Source organism: Cydia pomonella, chromosome 3 (assembly GCF_033807575.1).
Source record: "Cydia pomonella isolate Wapato2018A chromosome 3, ilCydPomo1, whole genome shotgun sequence".
Classification (NCBI taxonomy): domain Eukaryota; kingdom Metazoa; phylum Arthropoda; class Insecta; order Lepidoptera; family Tortricidae; genus Cydia; species Cydia pomonella.
The window spans coordinates 976,395-996,158 of NC_084705.1; the positions used below are offsets into that span (position 1 = coordinate 976,395).

The 19,764-nt window shown below is 39.2% G+C and overlaps 1 protein-coding gene across 1 annotated transcript in view; it reads right to left on the reverse strand.

Moving 5' to 3' along the window:
* Positions 1–5,326: 5,326 nt before the first annotated feature.
* Positions 5,327–19,764, reverse strand: part of LOC133516217 (mitogen-activated protein kinase kinase kinase 4) — a 62,856-nt gene continuing 48,418 nt past the window's right edge. The window contains exons 31-36 of the mRNA XM_061849028.1: positions 17,668–17,835; positions 14,754–14,919; positions 13,247–13,369; positions 10,153–10,253; positions 7,504–7,683; positions 5,327–6,921 (exon numbers count right to left, since the gene is read on the reverse strand). Coding sequence (XP_061705012.1) covers positions 6,874–6,921; positions 7,504–7,683; positions 10,153–10,253; positions 13,247–13,369; positions 14,754–14,919; positions 17,668–17,835 — 786 coding nt within the window. The 3' untranslated portion in view covers positions 5,327–6,873. The remainder of the gene's footprint in view (positions 6,922–7,503; positions 7,684–10,152; positions 10,254–13,246; positions 13,370–14,753; positions 14,920–17,667; positions 17,836–19,764) is intronic.

Genomic DNA, 19,764 nt, shown 5'->3' on the forward strand with positions numbered 1-19,764 from the left:
CGTTAGCGGTAGGGGAGACTGGGGATAATTGTTACATATGATCCTGTTTCATCTCCAATTTTTTTTTCTCTTTATTGCACAACCTCTGAAAAAAAAATGTACATGGAAACACATAAAAAACATGAAGATAGAGGTAAACAACAGGCGGCCTTATCGCTACAGTTACTTTTATGATTTGAACTAATTTTACTTAATGAAATTAAACTTTAATTGTTAACTGCTACGAATTATTTAGTAATCAAAAGTTTGTCAGATATTGCTTTAAGTATGTAAGTAAATATTATTTATTACACGATACCATTACATATTACATGTAAAACTATAAATGGGTAGCAGCAGGCGGTCTTATCGCTTTAAAGCGACCTCTTCCATACAACCATTTAGTTGAACACTGACTTTTTGCCATATTTATTTGTTATGGTATTTCTTTGTTGATGGTGATGATTATGATCCTGATGCATTCCTCTTATCCCTCATTAGGAATGTGAAGAGATCTCATGGTTTTGTTATTCTTGCTTTCTTTTGTACATGGGAATTTGCAGAAAATAGTTTACCTACCCAATTGGCGTGAGTTGTTTAAATTTCAATAAAAACTTGGTTTTGGTATTCATTCATTAACTAGAAGCGATATTACAATGGAAAAAAGGCAAAAAGTTGATTCCCATAAAGATTTCATTTCATTCGATTCATTTCTTAATTGTCTCAAAACTGACAACGATTAACTTTTCTTAACTATTCACGCTAATTGGGTACTTACACTATTTTCTGAAAACTCCCACTTATGGTGGTAGTACCTACTTGTTTTACTTTATTTCATTCAATACCTAAGAGAAGTTTTTGCATCTGTTTTAGTGAAGCAAGTGTCCCCAGGTTCCTCTAAGCGACTAGCATTTTTGTTAGCGCAAGTAACTAAGCATATCAGTAGATTGTATGTCCAATGTCAATTGAATGTTGCTCTCAATAAATATTATTAACTAATAAGGGTTTTATTTATTTACATCGCTTTTAGTGACATTTCATTTATTTAGTTTTCTTCGTAGGTTAGACAAGCCTTGGTAGCCTAGCGGTAAGAGCGAGCGACTTTCAATCCGGAGGTCGCGGGCTCAAACCCCGGCTCATACCAATAAGTTTTCCGGTTTGGACCCGGGTACGTCTCCTAAACTACGTCCACAGGAGAGGTATGGGCATTGTGAATGTCATCTCGCTCTGTGTGGTAGGGCACAGCACAGCGGATGTCATTCCAGATCTAGAGCAGTGCCCAACTGGGGAATTAGGTACAGTAGTACCTTACAGAAAATCGCAGCCAAATAACACTCGACCCTACTCATAGTGTTGTGTTCCTGCCGGTGAGTAATGTTGCCAGAGCTCAACGAGGGGCGGGAGGGGGTTAGGGTTGGCAACGCGCATGTAACTCATACGCGTTGTCAGTTGACCGTAATACAGTCCATGTATTAAATATCGACACGGACAAAGCGCCTAAAAAATGTAGACACGACCTTATTGTCCGTACAGTCAGCGTCAAATACTTCGTAGCAGTCAAAGTGCCCAAATAGTTCGGTACTCCATACTAAATATATGGTGTACCGAATTATTTGGCTACTTTGGATGCTACAAAGTATTTGACGCTGACTGTACATTAACATAATTTGAGTGACGGGAACCCGCTCGGCGGGTTCTCTGTTCGTAGTCGCTTTCCACTACAAAACGGGAAAATGCTGGGATCGGCTACGAGCATAGCGCTAAGGAAACGTTGGCAGTAAATGTGCTAGTGTTTAAAAAAAGTTGTACTCTCTTCGTTCAATTTTACTGGCAATTCGTAAATCTTATTGTAAAGCGTAAAGTGATTTTTCCGACATCATCAGCAAACATCGTCATACCCAATTTACACAAAACTAACAAATAATACACCTAAACCTTCCCCAAGAATCACTCTATTGATTGGTGAGCGCATGAAATTCCGTTCAGTAGTTTAGAGTTTATTGCGACCATACAGTCAGACAGCGGCGGCAGATGATCGTTTGATAGGGAGCGTGCATAAACTGTAGGAGGCAGCACAGGAGCCGTCAGATTTTTGGCGCGAGGCGTAAATGTGATGTTTATTGTTCCGATGTAGCCCACAAGATGGCAGCACTTACTATGCACAAGAAAACGCGTGACGTGTAAATGTACATGTTTATGGTTCCGATTCAGGTCACAAGATGGCAGACCCTCCAACGCGCACGGTCTGTATAACTTGACATCTAGAGTCAAGTAGTGGATTTATTTGTACCGCTACTCCACGATAGATGTCACGGGTGTCGCGACTGACGAAAGGTGTATTGCGTAACAATTTACAACTAATATTACAAGCAGAAGGAATGAAAATAGAGTTCCGTTTATAATATTAGCTGAAAATTGTTGAGCATTAGACATTCCGTACGTCGCGACATCTATTGTAAGGTAGCAGTACTGATAAATCCGATACTTGACGCTAGATGTCGACTACGAAAATAAGCGTTTTGGTAAAAAAACTGATGTATGCTTACTTATTTCTCTGTGGTTCTGATATTGACAATAAAACGACAAAATAGTTTGATTGATGATTTATTACTCCTCAATCGTCCTAGATAAAACAAGTATATACATATAACAATTTACGTCTAACAACGTATACGTCATTCCCTAAAATAATGTGTGACTAAATTTAAATCAGAGATTTGAATTATCATAAAATAAAGACTCAGTTTCATTGGTTGATAACTTAGTCGATAGACAGCTTGCGACTAGTGAAACTCGTATATTGATAGCTCGGTCTATTTATAGCATGTGGCGACTTCCCGTAAGCGCTAAAGCGGAATAATTTGGGAATAACGATTCGTGAAACTCATAAATTGATAGCTTGGTCGATTTACAGCGTGCAATTACTTCCCGGAGGTGCTAATCTGGAATAACGAATCGTGAAACTCATAAATTGATAGCTTGGTCGATTTACAGCGTGCAATGACTTCCCGGCGGAGGTGCTAATCCAGAATAATGACTCTTGAAATTCGTAATAGCATGCGTTTTGGAAATCTCCCGCCCCCGCTTGCGTGCCATATCGACCAATGAAACTGAGCCTTTAAAAAATCTATATATCCTTATATTTTTGGTAAGGTTTAAATTTCATTTAATGTAAAAATTCAAAATATAATAATTACATAGAAATTTATATAACAACACTTAATTTAATCGGGTCAAAAATATATGTTTAATTCATTATTATATTTAAAATGTAACTATAAAATCACATACATATGAGATAACTATTTTAAAAACATTGAGACCTTATGAATAAGCCTATACATTTTATTTATACAAAATTTAATTTCATCATTGAAAACAAGTCCATTGCAATAAAAACCAACTTTAAATGCATTTGTTCATTTACAATATTTGCATAATTCCGCTTAAGTAGTTTTAAAAATAATTTTTCCTAATATTTTAATGTTGTATTGATTGTAGAATAAAGCAGAGACGCTTTTCATATACATTTTCATACATTTGGCCGCCTGTTGACATCTCTTTGCACTCGCAATATTATATGCGGTCAAGATGCACAGTGACATTGACAACCGGCATCATGATCATTATTATGGAAGGCAAGGAATACAATCTCCATGTACCAAAAAATGTCCGTCAAAAAACCTTAAATAAGTGGCGCTATTAGAATATAAAACAAAAAAAAAAACAAATCACAGACAGCGCAATTCACTCCGTCAATAACGAATAGGTTCTTAGCTACTCTAGCGCTACTCTGGAGAGAATTGGAACTAGAGACCGTGCGCGTTGGAGGGTCTGCCATCTTGTGACCTGAATCGGAACCATAAACATGTACATTTACACGTCACGTGTTTTCTTGTGCATAGTAAGTGCTGCCATCTTGTGGGCTACATCGGAACAATAAACATCACATTTACGCCTCGCGCCAAAATTCTGACGGCTCCTGTGCTGCCTCCTACAGTTCATGCACGCTCCCTATTATTTATAGATGACAGCTGGACTTTTGCAACAGTTCTTCTGTCTATGGAAATTGTATTCCTTACCTCCACCTTCCATACTCTAAGAACAATCGACTTTAGCTGAAATTTTTGACAACCTGAGTAACGGTATGATGTATGGAACCATACAGCTCTATCATATCAGTCACATGCATCCGCCACAAAAAAGCCGCCGCCATTTTGAAACGACATTTTGAAATAACATGAGTTTTGTTTTCGTTGGTACAAATTGTAACACAAAGAAATTACAAAACAGTTACAATACAGTTGGGTACTTGACGCATGTTGAATATTATAACAAAATGTAGCTAAATGGATAAAAAATGAGCCCTTCATTATAAAAAAATGGAATTTAAAATGACATTTTGATTCCATGCCTTTTATTGAAAAATAAATCGTATGACAACTATCTCTATATACATAAAAACTTTTTAGTCGGTTAAAAAATAAAACCGACTTCAAAAATTATCAAAAGCGCCATACATGTACCTATAACATTTGAAGAGTTCCCTCGATTTCTCCAAGATCCCATCATCAGACCCCGACTTGGTGCCAACGGGACCATGTCGGAGATATACCCGTTCGATTAAAAAAAAAATTTTGAAAATCGGTTTACGATTCTCGGAGATATTGAGTAACGTACATACAAAAAAAAATCTGTCGAATTGAGAACCTCCTCCTTTTTTGAAGTCGGTTAATAAACGCAATATTTCAGGGTCAAAATGGCAATTTCCTTGATCTTCCATACATTTAGGACAGACTAATATAATGTGACGTCACATCACATTTGACGACCGGTTTGGCCTAGTGGGTAGTGACCCTGCCTACGAAGCTGATGGTCCCGGGTTCAAATCCTGGTAAGGGCATTTGTTCGTGTGATGAACATGGATATTTGTTCCTGAGTCATGGGTGTTTTCTATGTATTTAAGTATTTATAAATATTTATATATTATATATATCGTTGTCTAAGTACCCTCAACACAAGCCTTATTGAGCTTACTGTGGGACTTAGTCAATTTGTGTAATAATGTTCTATAAATATATATTTATTTATTTATTTATTATTATTATTTATTTATCACATTATCATTTTGTTAGAGGCGTTTCAATCGTCGAGTGCGAGCGTCAGACTTTAACTCTCATTTCTGACCTTTGTGTTGCACTTTTTGACCGCCAAAGACGTCATATGATGCGCACGGCGACAGCCCAATATCAACCTTCATGCGTACCGACAAGGTTCACGATTACACGCCGCATGCGATAGGCGTGGCGTTCAAAAAGTTAAGTGCCATGATTGATTTTCCTGAGGATCAAATGTCTATATAGGACTATATAGACATTTGATCCTCAGGAAAATCAAGATCGATCGACATTATTTACAAAAAAACTGTAGCCAATTGTAAGGAGGCGGCTACTTTTGAAGCAGATATTTTTCTTAAAGTTGACAACTCGTCTAAAAAATAATAATATATAACTCTTTTCTAATATTTACCGCCGACGTTAAGCTATTTTACAAGCTTTTATTTACTTTCACCTGACCGTTGTCTGTTTGTAATCAAATCTTGCAAGTTAAATTTGACCCCCTTCCCGGTTTCCGATGAAGCTGAAAATTTGCATACATATGTAAGTCAGGTGACAATGCAATATTATGGTACCATCGAGATGATCTGACGATGGAGACAGGAGGTGGACATAGGAACTCTGTGATAAAACAACGTAACCTAATTGTGTTTGGGGGTTTTTAGAATCGTCTCGATGAGTATTAGTTACTTGAGGAAAGAAAAGTACAGTCAGCGATAAAAGCTTGTACCAAAAACGAAATTTTTGCCAAAAACTTATTACAAGTCGTTTTAGCATATTGAAATATTGTTAAGTAGTTATTTTACTCCGAAACGAAATTCCTTCAAAACGGCCAACCTCAATAAACAGAGAGTATGCCAATGACTTTAACATTTTACTAATATTTTGTGAACTATATATTTTTTAAGATCTATACCTAAAAAGATAATCAATATCACATGATTTTCAGGATTTGGAGTTTAATGTCTAATTGAAACCTGAAAAATGGTTGTATAATGTATACACAATTATTATAAGTGTTATACTATTAAAGCATATTTTAAGCCACCAACTTGTACAATGGGCTGGATGTTACCCTAAGGGTTCAAATATTCTAACAGTCTACCCCTTATATAGCATTAAACTTTCATATAAATATTCTTCATCTCAGCTGAAAGACGTCCACTGCCGGACAAAGGCGGAGGACCAAGGATCTCCATATAAATATTACAATATATGTATAGTATGATTTTTCTCGAATGATTTTTACGTCTAAGACCTGATCTGTTAAACAAGAGCCGTTGTTTATTTTGTGCGAGCGGTCGGCTCCCGTTTTGAGCGCGTGCCATAGCAACAATGTCGTTTAAAAAGCTTCCGTGTTCCACTAGATAAAATTCATCGTACTATACGTGGTTAACGGGTCCACTATACGTGGACAAACACATTGTATAGAAATATGTGCGCGACCTCCCCGCCCACACGCTGTTCTGATCCCTCCGCTCGGCGCCGCGCCGCACGCTCCGTCGAACGCTCCGATGAACGCTCCGCTCAACGCTCCGCGGAACGCTCCGATGAACGCTCCGCTCAACGCTCCGCGGAACGCTCCGATGAACGCTCCGCTCAACGCTCCGATGAACGCTTCGCTCAACGCTCCGATGAACGCTCCGCTCAACGCTCCGCGGAACGCTCCGATGAACGCTCCGCTCAACGCTCCGCGGAATGCTCCGCTGAACGCTCGTCCCTAAGGCCGACTCTTATGATCGTGATGGTAGTTTATGGTAGAAGGTCAAATCGTACTTTATAGGAACTTTCCCGGCTGGCATTCGAAGCATTCGTCGTTTTTCACCTGAAATAAAAATAAATTCTAAAGCTCGAATGAATAAATTTAGGTACTAAGTGTTGTGTTGACCCATAATGTTTATTAAAAAGCAAATTAATACCGTTTTATAATTAATGAAGTATATATAACACCTTTCGATATGGTGCTATACGCACACTAACATCGCCCACCCTTTATCATGAAACCCCCCCTTGACGGATTTATTTTATATTTTTTGAAAACAATATTACAAAGTGATTTCGGGGTTGGTTCCATACTAAATATTGCTCAGAATGACCTATATATGCACTCCCTAAATTATTGCGGGTGACTAAATAAAGAGCTTGTATTTATGAAATAAACATCATAATCATAATCAACTTTGTATTGAAATTTAATGCTTAAATCGTCACAAAACTGTGATTAACTTTTCATAACAACCCAACACTATGTTTAGAAAACGCCAAAAAACATTTTTGATAGGATTCACCATTTTCATAAAAAACTCGTTGAAGTTCGAAAAAGTCTATAGTTAAATATATACTAGTTCTTGTGGAATAAAGTTGTTCTTTAACCTTCATGCAATCATTGAGGCCCAAATGTACTCACCATGAGAAAATGGTGCAACTTAAGTGCCTCGGCCTTCGGTCTCTTGTCCGGGTCGTGCGTGAGACAGAGCAAGCAGAACTGCTGTCCTTCTTCGGAAAGCGTCTCGGGTATGTGCGGCCGGCCGCCCATGCCCACTAAAAACATTATTTGGTAGTTGCTGTCGTATTCGGAGAATGGTCTCTGTAAAAGAGAAATTATTTTTATTTACATTTAGGGCTCAGAAGTAGCGGTGAGTATATCATCAATCACTATTGTATTTTACAATAAGTTATTTCGAAAGAGCTTAGAGACCGTGCGTGCGGCAGGGTCTGCCATCTCGTGACCTGAATCGAAAGCGTAAACAATTCATGCTTCTAAGCAAGTGCTGGCCACTACACTAAACGGCTCTATTTCGCATAGTAGGATCTGCCGTCTACTGGCTTAAATTTAACAATTAAAACTTGACATAATGCTTCCCACCAATGAATTCTTCTGTGCTGCCGTCTACAGTTCACGCCCTTTATACAAAGTTTGTATTACAAACTGCTAAGTATAAATAATAGTTATTTACGATACAAGTGCAGAAAATAGGAAATTCGCAACGAGTGGTGATAAATTAAAACACGACCGAAGGGAGTGTTTTAAATCGACACGAGTTGCGAATTACCTTGTCGCACATGTATCGTACAACGTTTTACAGCACATATAGATCTTTAAAGTTTCGACATATACATGGAAAGTGTTCATTCTCGCATGCGTGCGGGAATATAGCACCAGATGTACTGTAAAAATTGTTAACATGCAACTTTTGGTCGATATTTCTGAGTAATTTTAATGAAAAAGATACAAGTGCAGAGACAAGACTTGAAAAAGTAAATATACAGTATATGATTCTGAACAAACGCATGGCCCCCATTTTAATCGAGATAGTTTTTTTGAAACTGCCGCTAAGCTCAAATGGGACTGGGCATGGCACGTCTGCCGTATGCCGGATGACCTGTGGGCCAAAACAGCCACTTGTTGGGTCCCACAGGTTGTAAGGCGTCACGGTAGACCTTGTCGGAGATGGCGGGATGAACTTGATGCCTTCGACAGAGACTGGTGGGAGACTTCCGAGGATAGGGTCACGTGGAAGAATAAGAGGGAGGCCTTTGCCCAGCAGTGGGACGATATGGGCTCATAGTTTTTTTTTTATGTTAGCATAGTCAGCAAACGAGCAGACGAGCCGCCTGATGGGAAGCGGTCATCTTCGCCCATGGACATAAGCCACCATAGGAGTCACTTAAGCGTTGCCGACCCTTGAGAACCCTAAATACACGCTTCTTGAAGAATGCCATGTCGTAGCGCAAAGGAAATACCCCAGGAAGCAAGTCATATTCCATATTCCGCACGTTCTAGGAAGAAACGAGCGAGATGCCAGCTTATTCTTGGTGTGCCATGTATCTAAGAAGTGAGGATGAGCTTTGCTCCTTTGGCGGGAGATGCGATGATAAAAACGTGACGATGGCACCAATTCAAAAAGTTCTTCGGAGCATTCCCCATTGTACAGACGGTAGAACATGCAAAGAGAGCCAACGTCTCTCCGAAGACTAAGAGGTTCTAAGCCGTCAGTAAGTTCGGGATCACCGACAATACGAACTGCCCGCCGTTGGACGGAGTCAAGAGGAAGGAGCTGGTATTGTGGAGCGCCAGACCAGAGATGAGAGCAGTACTCCATATGAGGTCGAATCTACGGTGTGAAGTACTGTTTGGCTCTGTTAAGCAAGCAGTTGTTAGTTTGACGCTCATAGCTAGCTTCAGCATGGGCACACCAGCCTCAATCTTCCAGGCAGAAGTCTACACCATCAACAAATGCGCGGAGATTAACCTGGATAGAAACCTAAGACCAACATATCTACATCAACTCAGACAGCCAGGCTGCTCTGCTGGCACTAGAATCCCTCGAGTCAAACCCAATACTAGTCCAGAACTGTAAAACAAACCTAAATGCACTGGCTAACTCCAACAAAGTCATACTTAGATAGTACCAGGGCACTCCGACATTAACTGAAACGAAGAAGCGGACGAACTTGCTAGAAAGGGCGCAGACACACCCCTGGTCGGCCCAGAACCGTTCTCTGGAATCACAAAACGGGATGCATATTCTCTGCACAGCAACTTAGAAAAAAACTAGAGCAATCGATTGGTGGAAGTTCGCGAAAGGACAAGAACACTCGAAAGCTCTAATCAAAGGGTTCAACAACAAATTTGCTAAGGAGCTACTAGGGCTCAAAAGACACAAAACCTGCGCGGTGACCAGAATATTGACTGGACACTGTAAGTTGAACAAACACATGTTTCAAATTGGAAAGAAACACGATGCGACATGCAGGTTCCGCCAGGAGTCAGAGGAGACTGCAATGGACATTCTCTGTTCCTGTGGACTACTAATGTCAAAAAGAAGTACCCACTTAGGGCTGCACGTATTGCAATCCTATGAGGTACATAACATTACGGCCCAAAGAATCTGGAATTTCCTGGATTCAACGGGCATTACTAATGAACTTTAAAGGGCTGTCACAATAGTTCACTGCCTGGTCGACGTGGCACTCAAAGGTCCATAAACTCCAATAATAATAATAATAGTTTGACGCTCGTTAACATAATGAATGCAATGGGCATAAATGTTACCTTGCCGGACGCCATCTCGGTGACGACGCAGCCGAGCGACCAGATGTCCGTGGCGCGCCCGTGCCCGTCCGACTTCATGAACACCTCGGGCGCCATGTACGCTGTAAGGAAAAATAAAAACCGGTCAAGTGCGAGTTCGTTATACTCGCGCACCGAGGGTTCCGTACAAACTTTGAATTATCTCGTGTAACTATAAAGGCGAAAGACTTTTCAACGGAAGTACCTATACTAAGTATTAATGTACACAGCGCCATCTATCGGCAAATTGTCTAACTAATTTGCGCGTTGTAATGACCGTATGTTGGTTTTTCTAGGATAATTCTCTAGCATGTGGACCGATTTCAAAAATTGATCTTTTGTTTGAAAAAACGTGTATTTATGTAATCTCATAGATATTTTAGATGTAATAAATGCACATAAAGTTGGTTAAATTGCAAACTGAAATCGGAAAGCGTTTTTTTGGTAATAAAAAAAAAGTTACCAATATAGAGATCTGATTATATTTTTCCTGTAAAATTTATAGTAATGTTAATATTATGTAAAAATTTGGGAACTAAGGGTAGGGGGGGGGGGGGGGGGTGGCGGTATTTTTTTCACAGTTTCCTTCATAAATCCATTTTTTTCATGTTTTGGAATGTACAATTTGAGCTCTTCCAAATGATATTTAGAGTCAGATAGACTTTGAAATTTTGCCCCCTCTTTATATTGGGCATTTTCCATTTTTAATAAAAAATAAATTTAAAAAATATACTTTTAATGTGTCTGGGTTAATGTTTTTCATAACTATTCCAAATTTCAAATCGATAGCTTAAGTGGTTCTCGAGATATTTACCGATGTGACAGACAGACGGACGGACAGAGTCGCACCATAAGGGTACCTTTTTGGTACGGAACCCTAAAAATACTGTTATTATCCACATAATAATATATTCCTAAACACTCATTACTTATCCGTATAATATTTTAATGATAATCGACAAACAACATCATCCAAATCATCAAAGGTTAACTGGAAGAGATCCCACGGGATAAGTTCGCCTTTGTTGTATTTAATTTACTCTGTAACTGTGTTTTTATTTCTATGTACAATAAAGTATATACATACATACAACAACGATGTCTGTTAACTCTCTGAACTATCAACGACGATAGGATCTCGCAGATAAACACCCTTTATTTATCAAATCCATTGATGGTAAAATAAGTTTGCTGATTAATAATTATATATTATTATTATTATTATTATTTGACGACCGGTTTGGCCTAGTGGGTAGTGACCCTGCCTACGAAGCTGATGGTCCCGGGTTCAAATCCTGGTAAGGGCATTTATTCGTGTGATGAGCATGGATATTTGTTCCTGAGTCATGGGTGTTTTCTATGTATTTAAGTATTTATAAATATTTATATATTATATATATCGTTGTCTAAGTACCCTCAACACAAGCCTTATTGAGCTTACTGTGGGACTTAGTCAATTTGTGTAATAATGTCCTATAATATTTATTTATTTATTTATTCATCTAGCAACATTATACAAATCAAATTCTCGTTCTGTCATTCATCGGATATTCAACCCTTCAAAACGACATTTAGTCATTTCCCATATTAAGAATACCACTTGACAAAACCTATGATGACCGACACAACGTGCCTACATTTTTTTTTCTTTTTTTACTATTATCATAGGAGGTACTTAGACAACGATATATATAATATATATATTTATAAGTACTTAAATAAATAGAAAACACCCATGACTCAGGAACAAATATCCATGCTCACCACACGAATAAATGCCCTTACCAGGATTTGAACCCGGGACCATCGGCTTCATAGGCAGGGTCACTACCCACTAGGCCAGACCGGTCGTAATTTTTTATATATATTTTTTTTACATTTAATTTAATTTTAAAGTTAAAGTATCGTCCCTTTCTACTTCTGGCCTTGTGTATTCTATTTTGTTGTGAGTGGACACTGACTGACATCGATTAGTGAGATAGAAGAAAACCAAGAAGATTATAGAAGATACAACGGTCCAGTTCAACGTGGGACACACAAGTAATATTATCTCACCGACCACAAGGTACTGCTTTAAATCCATTCTAATTTCCGTCAAATCAAATCAAATCATTATTATAATATTCTGACATGTCATAAAAGGCATTTGTAGGCGTCTTTCTTTATTTTGTTGCTAACAATGAGAAACTCGTGTAACCTTCTCGACGGCAACGTGATATTTTAAATTTAGACATTAACAACCAGAAAATGCTAAATGTAATTGATCTCGTTTGTGTTTATGAATAAAAATAATTATACTCTATTCAAAAGCTTCCCTATCGCCTTTCCAAGCAGTAACCCTTCGCGCCAAAATTAACTCCGCCTTTCGCGACTGACAAATCTGTTCACGGACCTATTATAGTATTTTTATTATCGAACATTGTAAAGGAATACGCCACGAGTATTTTTTGGCCTACTTATACAACGTTGCATACAATACTTTTCCTACGAGTCAACAAAAATAAATCTTAATTTAGGTAAACAAAGCAAAAGTAAGTGGCTATAGCCAAGACGCGCGAGCATACCTTGTTACGCGCCCGGCCCGCCCCGGGCCGCGGCCGGCCGGTCGGCGACACCTTCTCGTAACTCATGAGGCCCTGGTACTTGCTACTTGCTAAATTAAAATTTTGGACAGTTTTTTTCTCGATTTTGGCCACCGTAGCCTACGGAGACTAACAAGCAACGCTAAGCGGTCTTTGTAGTCTATGGGTGTTGCTATATTACGGGTGTCACATGCGTGTTTCTGACTTATTACTTGACTGATTAATTGTTTTTACTATGCAACCAAATGAATATTATGTAAGTTGGCAGCAATGCACTTAGTTTAAAATTGTATTCGTTTTGATTTTGTTAGGTTGGTAGCCATTAATCGCAGTAACGTTATAGCGATTAAAAGCACAAGTACTAGCTGTTATGAGGAATAGAAAATATAGACTTTTCTTAAAACCTTTTATGTATGTTCTTATATTCGTGTTAATGAATGCATAAATGACAGATAACAGTAGAGGAGTAGGAAAATGAATAAGTATGTATGTACCTTGCGTGCCGACGTAGCCCTGCAGCTCGCCGGCGGCGGTGGCGGTGGCGCGGATCTTGACGGCGCAGCCGAAGTCGCCCAGCTTCAGGCAGTGGCCTTCGTTCATCAGGAATATGTTGCCACCTGGAATTATATATGGTTATGACTTCAAGTATTACAACTCGATTTAATTTAGCGCTTTACAGACGTCAAGTTCGTGAGACTATTTTTCGAGTCTTTTTTTAGAGTTTGACTTAAGTGAACTCGAATCCTGTATTCTCGAATAAGGCCTCCATAGTTAAAATTATTTGAAAATGCTGTACTGATTGTTCTGTCTCACTCTAACATGCTGTACAGTCCCTGGCGGTAAAACGAGCATATCGGTTTTTGGAAAGAAACTCGGCTGATCTTTGGTTTCGTAGAGCGTTGTTCTACTCGACTGTAATGGTTGAATTAAGATTTCGTATACCAAACTATAAATTGCGTACTTTTCATGTATGGGCCCTCAACTCAACTATAAGATTCATTTCGATACGCTGCAGTCAACTAAAAAAAAAATTGACCAATCACGTGCTACCGCGCTCCCATAGAAAAGACTAAACGGGCGCGGGGCGGGAGTCACGCCTTTACGTCTACAATTTTGTCTATTGAGATACTTAACAAGATATAATCAAGCTTTTCAGTATCGTACCTTACCTAGGCAACTTAGCAAGTTCGTTGCCTAAACACGGTACTCGACTATTATATCACGATACACGTCACACTTCCTATGTGACGTCATATTTAAGCTTACTCAGGAGATATCTTATCTCAATATATACACCAATTTTATAGACATGTCATTGATTTGACGTAAACTATAAAGTCCATACAGTGCTTTATTTATTTGATATGAAAATTTGATATGATATGAATCAACACTTTATAAACACAATTATGGATGGACGATCGCCAGTGTAAAGAAACGGCTCTGTTCCCAAAGACCAATGTTATATGGATAAGTTCGCCTTTGTACATTGCCAACATAATTTTTTTTTATTATATCTTTACCTGTCTTATGTACAATAAAATGTTTACATACATACATACTGATGTGCGACATTTATCGCCGAGTACTCTATGAAGTAATTGATCGACTCACTCTTAAGAGGGAAGTATACCTTTTTTTCTAAGAAGCGTAAACTTATGAACCTAGAATATTATATGCTGAAGCGATCGACATCAAAATCAAAGAGATTTGTTAAGATTTAGTTAAAGGAAAACGTTTTCTCCCAAAATGAAATATCATAGAAAAAGTACCGTTATTTCGCTAGGATCGCAAATATATTATTCTCTCTTAATATCTCTGTGTGATTTGCTCCACGCATGTAACTCTGAGACTGCACTATTGAGCTGTATATCACCGTACTGTGTTCTTATAGAGCTCCAGATGTTATCGATCAGGGTTTTTAGAGAACCCTCGACGCATAGCTCCATGAAGACCAGCATTTACTCTTGAAAATAACTGCTATACAAGAATGATACTCACTCTTAATATCCCTATGCGCTATGTTCCTCGCATGCAACTCTGAGACTGCACTGAGGAGCTGCGATGTATACCGCCGTACTGTTTGTTCAGGTAGAGCGCCAGATGTCGCTATCAAGGTTTCTAGAGAACCCTCCACGCATAGCTCCATGAAGATTAGCATTTCCTCCTGAAAATATTAAATTATTAAATCTAGTCTGTTATGGTCGGGTACGATGTCATTAGACGTCAGTATGTGGCCGCCCACAACTCATAGAGGGTCTACAGTATGAGGTTCTTCAAAAAAGGAGTGTACAGATTTTTAAAGGGTCGGCAACGCGCATGTAACACCTCTGGAGTCGCAGGCGTCCATAGGCTACGGTGACTGCTTACCATCAGGCGGGCCGTATGCTTGCTTGCCACCGTCGTGGTATAAAAAAAAAGTCATGGTGACGTCCCTGACAGTTACGGTCAGTTGATGTTAGACCGGCGAGCAGAGCGGTTGTACTGCGTGATGTTTGTGTTGACGAACCGTGGGAAACACATTATATCGCATGATTTACTGAGGTAAATACAGTACTTTACAGGTGGTATTTACATAGGCGGCTACAGGCCAGACAGGAATTTAGGCTTTGATATTTTTTTATTACCCTACTGCCAAAGGGAGGAGGGTAATGTTTTTCGAGTGTGTGTATGTATGTATGTTTCTTTGTGGCCTCCTGTAGCCTATACGGCTTGATGGATTTTGATGTATGAGGTATCGTTAGATTCGTCTTGATCACGGAAGTTTTATTGTTTTTTTGGGGGTGGACAAAAAGTTATAAATAAAAAAATAATTATAAGTAACAAAATGACTATAAGTAACCCTCTGTTGGTCCCCGCCTGCGATACTTACCATCAACAACAATATTCTTGTGGGGCTTGTTTTCCTCTTTTTTAGTGTGCAGTCGGGTTTTTCGTTTTTTTTTATAATTTTTTTTTTAATTTACAGTCGAGCTAGTATTCGAACATTCTAGATCGCTTGCCGTGATTAACAATCCTACGCGTTTGCCGCAAAATACAATGACGTATTTCGGAACGTAGACGCGGCAAACGCAGTCCGTTGATCGCATGCGTCTAACGCTGCGATTTCCGCACAAAGAGACGAGCGCTTAAGGTCCCTATTTACTTATATAGACCGCGGGCCAGGAGCATATATCGTCAGTCATCGCCTCCCGGCTGATACTTTCTCAGATCATAGTTTGTAGTTATCATGAATTTAAAAAAAACCGTCAGCCGGTTGTATCGTGGTGGAAAGACCGTCAGTTGATGACATAAACACGTAAAAAATACGCGCCATACTACTTTATGACCGCAAAGTATGCGTAAAGTGTAAATTGCCTAACCGTTTATTTGGAACGCCTGATGGAATGCTACATGCAAAGTTTCATATTTTTAATTAACAATAGCATCTGAACTATCATCTGCAAAGTATCAAACGGGAGTTTCGGTGGCTGCCATACCTCAATCCAACCTGATAGCGGCAGCTGATATCCTCGAGGGTTCATCATACATAGCCGTTAACCACTATACGTGTTTTCGCCCGGGAGGCGATTGGTCATGGATATCTGTTCCCGGCTCGCGGTCTAATACTCGTAGTATGGCATGAAAACGAAGGGAGATATAAGACAACAACCATCAACATCAAGGTCTATAGCCTGATATAGTCGAGACCAGATCGGAAATCTTTAATCGCTATCTTTTATAGTGTGGTTCTGGACAACTACGACCAACAGCCAGCAGGCGTATTATGGATGGCTTTATCCACGAGATAAAATAACCATCACTTTTTAACACCGCGGGATTGAAAGTGACGTACACAGTTTTATCGCGCTGTCTCGTAGACAATAACGACCATCATCGTACAGCAGATTCTTGTTTCGGATTTACCATGTTACTTTTTGTGTGTAATTCCTTTTAGGGTTCCGTAGCCAAATGGCATAAAACGGAACCCTTATAGTTTCGCCATGTCCGTCTGTCTGTCTGTCTGTCTGTCTGTCTGTCCGAGGCTTTGCTCCGTGGTCGTTAGTGCTAGAAAGCTGAAATTTGGCATGGATATATAAATCAATAAAGCCGACAAAGTCGTACAATAAAATCTAAAAATTTTTTTTTTAGGGTACCTCCCCTACACGTAAAGTGGGGGTGAATTTTTTTTTTCGTTTCAAACTTAGAATGTGGGGTATCGTTGGAAAGGTCTTTCAAAACTAATAGGGGTTTGATAAAGTGAATATATTCGGAGATAATCGCTCCGAAAGAAAAAAAAATGTGTGTCCCCCCCCCTCTAACTTTTGAACCATAGGTCCAAAAAATATGAAAAAAATCGTGGAAGTAGAGCTTAAGAAAGACATTAAATGAAAACTATAGCAGACATGATCAGTTTAGCTGTTTTTGAGTTATCGCAAAAAGTTTTCCCTTCATAGTAAAAAGACTTACTTTAATTAGGTACTGATTATGCAAATTTGCCTATTTGTTTAACTCGGGTGAAAGGTACCGTTTCATCCCTTGGTTAACAATTTACTATACTTTAAGCTCCAGTTTAGCTTATTGTGACGGAAGAGTAACTACGGAACCCTACACTGAGCGTGGCCCGACATGCTCTTGGCCGGTTATTTCAAATATCCGATGAACGTATATCCCATAGTACCGCACTAAATGGGGATTCCACGAGTAGGCCCCGTCGAGTACTCAAAACTCGTTGGCTTATTGCATCACTTATATACCACCTGATCTGATCCCTGGTAACGATAGAGCGTCAACAGAGCGGCATCTGTTCGCAAGGGACACATTACACCTGCCAGGTTTGTGGGCGTGGGCTTACACAGCCCAAAAAAACGTTATCGCCCTACCTGACACTGTTTCTATAGTCTGTAACAAGCCAATGATGATGTAGTCCACTCACCCTATGTACTTCTATCCCATAGTACCGCACGAGATGCGGATGCTGCGCGCCCTCGAGCACGCGCAGCTCGTTGGCGGCGCGCTGCATGGCGCGCCGGTCGCCGGCCGCGATGCTCACTTCCTTCATGGCCAGGAGCTGCCCCGTCTCCGTGTTCACTACCGTGTACACCTGAAATACGCAGTATTTTTGATATAAAGCGGTGGTAGCCGAGTGGATATGACGTCCGACTTTCAATCCGGAGGTCGCGGGTTCAAATCCTGGCTCGTACCAATGAGTTTTTTCGGAACTTATGTACGAAAATTTGATATTTATCACTAGCTTTTCGGTGAAGGAAAACATCGTACAACCTGCATACATCTGCGAAGAAATTCAAAGGTGGGGAAATGGTGGGCTAGCGTGGGGACTATAGCCCGAGCCCTCGCGCATGAGAGGAGGCTTGTGCCCAGCAGTGGGACGTATATAGGCTGAATTATTATTATTTATTTTTCATATAACCTCAAACTTAAACTAGACGTAGGTTTTAGTGCTATAAAACAATTCTGAAAGATTTTTTTACTTTAGTCTTCACTACCAGAGCATGGCAATGTATTTCGTACATCATGATCACTTGTGTCAGTTGTGACGTCGCGTCATTAATGAGACGTTTTGAGTTAAAACAAAGTAGCGATACATTGCTTGCTGAATTATTTTGTATGAAAAAATAAAAGTCTTCAATTTTTTTGAAACCTATGAAAGTGTGTTAATTACAGCCTAAACTAACTGCCCTTTGATTATGTGGTCGTATCAAAAACACGCGCTGTATATGTATTCTGTAATGTATACAGGATGTAAATTTAGTCATCTGCAATAATTTACGGGGTGAATATATAGGTCACACTGAGCAACTTTTATTATAGGACCAACCCCAATATCACAAAAAATTATGGACTTTTGCATACAAAATATCAACATCAGCCAGCGAAAAAGTACGGGAGTCAATTTCAGGGTTGGTTTAATAGTAATTGCTCGGTTTGACCTATTTATTTACCCCGTAAATTATTGCATAACTGAAGAATAATATAATAAATAGCAATTTATCATATATACGTCCTCTAGGCCTCCTCTCAGACTCTAAATAAAATCTTTGAACGTATTCTACAAGATTGTATGGACGCCACGAACGCCTAAAACGGGAATATCAAAAATAAATTTAAGAATAATAGGAAGCTTACATTTTTACATATTTATTTTATTTATTGACACTGAGAGATGGCATTGTACGGCACCGTAGGTAAAGGTACAGTACATATAATTAAGTTCTGCTGTTCGTCGCTGGGCTAAGGAAACGTTAGCTCCCGTTCTTTAAATCACCCACGCAGCGAAAGCTGACTACTAGCTTTCATTACACGTCGCCATTAACCACTTCAAGAAATTTTAATCTGTCTAGGAGTGTTCTGCCTTTTCGCCGCATGTTTATTGACCGAATTTCACTTGCCAACCAACTTTTCGCAGATGATTTACTTTGTCAACCAACTTTCGGCAAACTTTCATTATAACAACGTTTTACTTGATAGAAGTATTGTTTAGTATATTATTATTACATACAACATTTGGAATACATTTCTTTCGCCAAATCATTCATTTGGTTAAAAAAAAATACGACAACGTCTAGTCATTTGACAGAGACAAGATAGGTGCGACGACGAGCGAAGCGACAGAGAACCGACTTTTTTTTGCATCGAACGATGTTCGATTACAAAAACAAACTTTTTATGTTTCGTATTAGACTTGCAAAGTCATTCTGCTATCCAAAACATTGCGTTTAAAACGTGTATTTTAAGTTGTTGTCTGCATACAGTTGCTAACTGTTAGGTTGGGACATAACACGATTTATACTTAATAGAGTTGGTACTTGATCATTCGAAATGAAATTATGCGAAAAATTGGTTGGGAAATGACATTCGGCAAAATTTAGAGAACCCTATCTACGGGCATAATTGACGAAACGAGAGCTAGTAGAATCTTAGCCAAGTGAAGTTTGCCGGGTCGTGTAAGGGTGTCCTTGGATTGTTAATAATAATATTGCAGTGCCCAAAGCTTATAAGTTTACAACCTGTA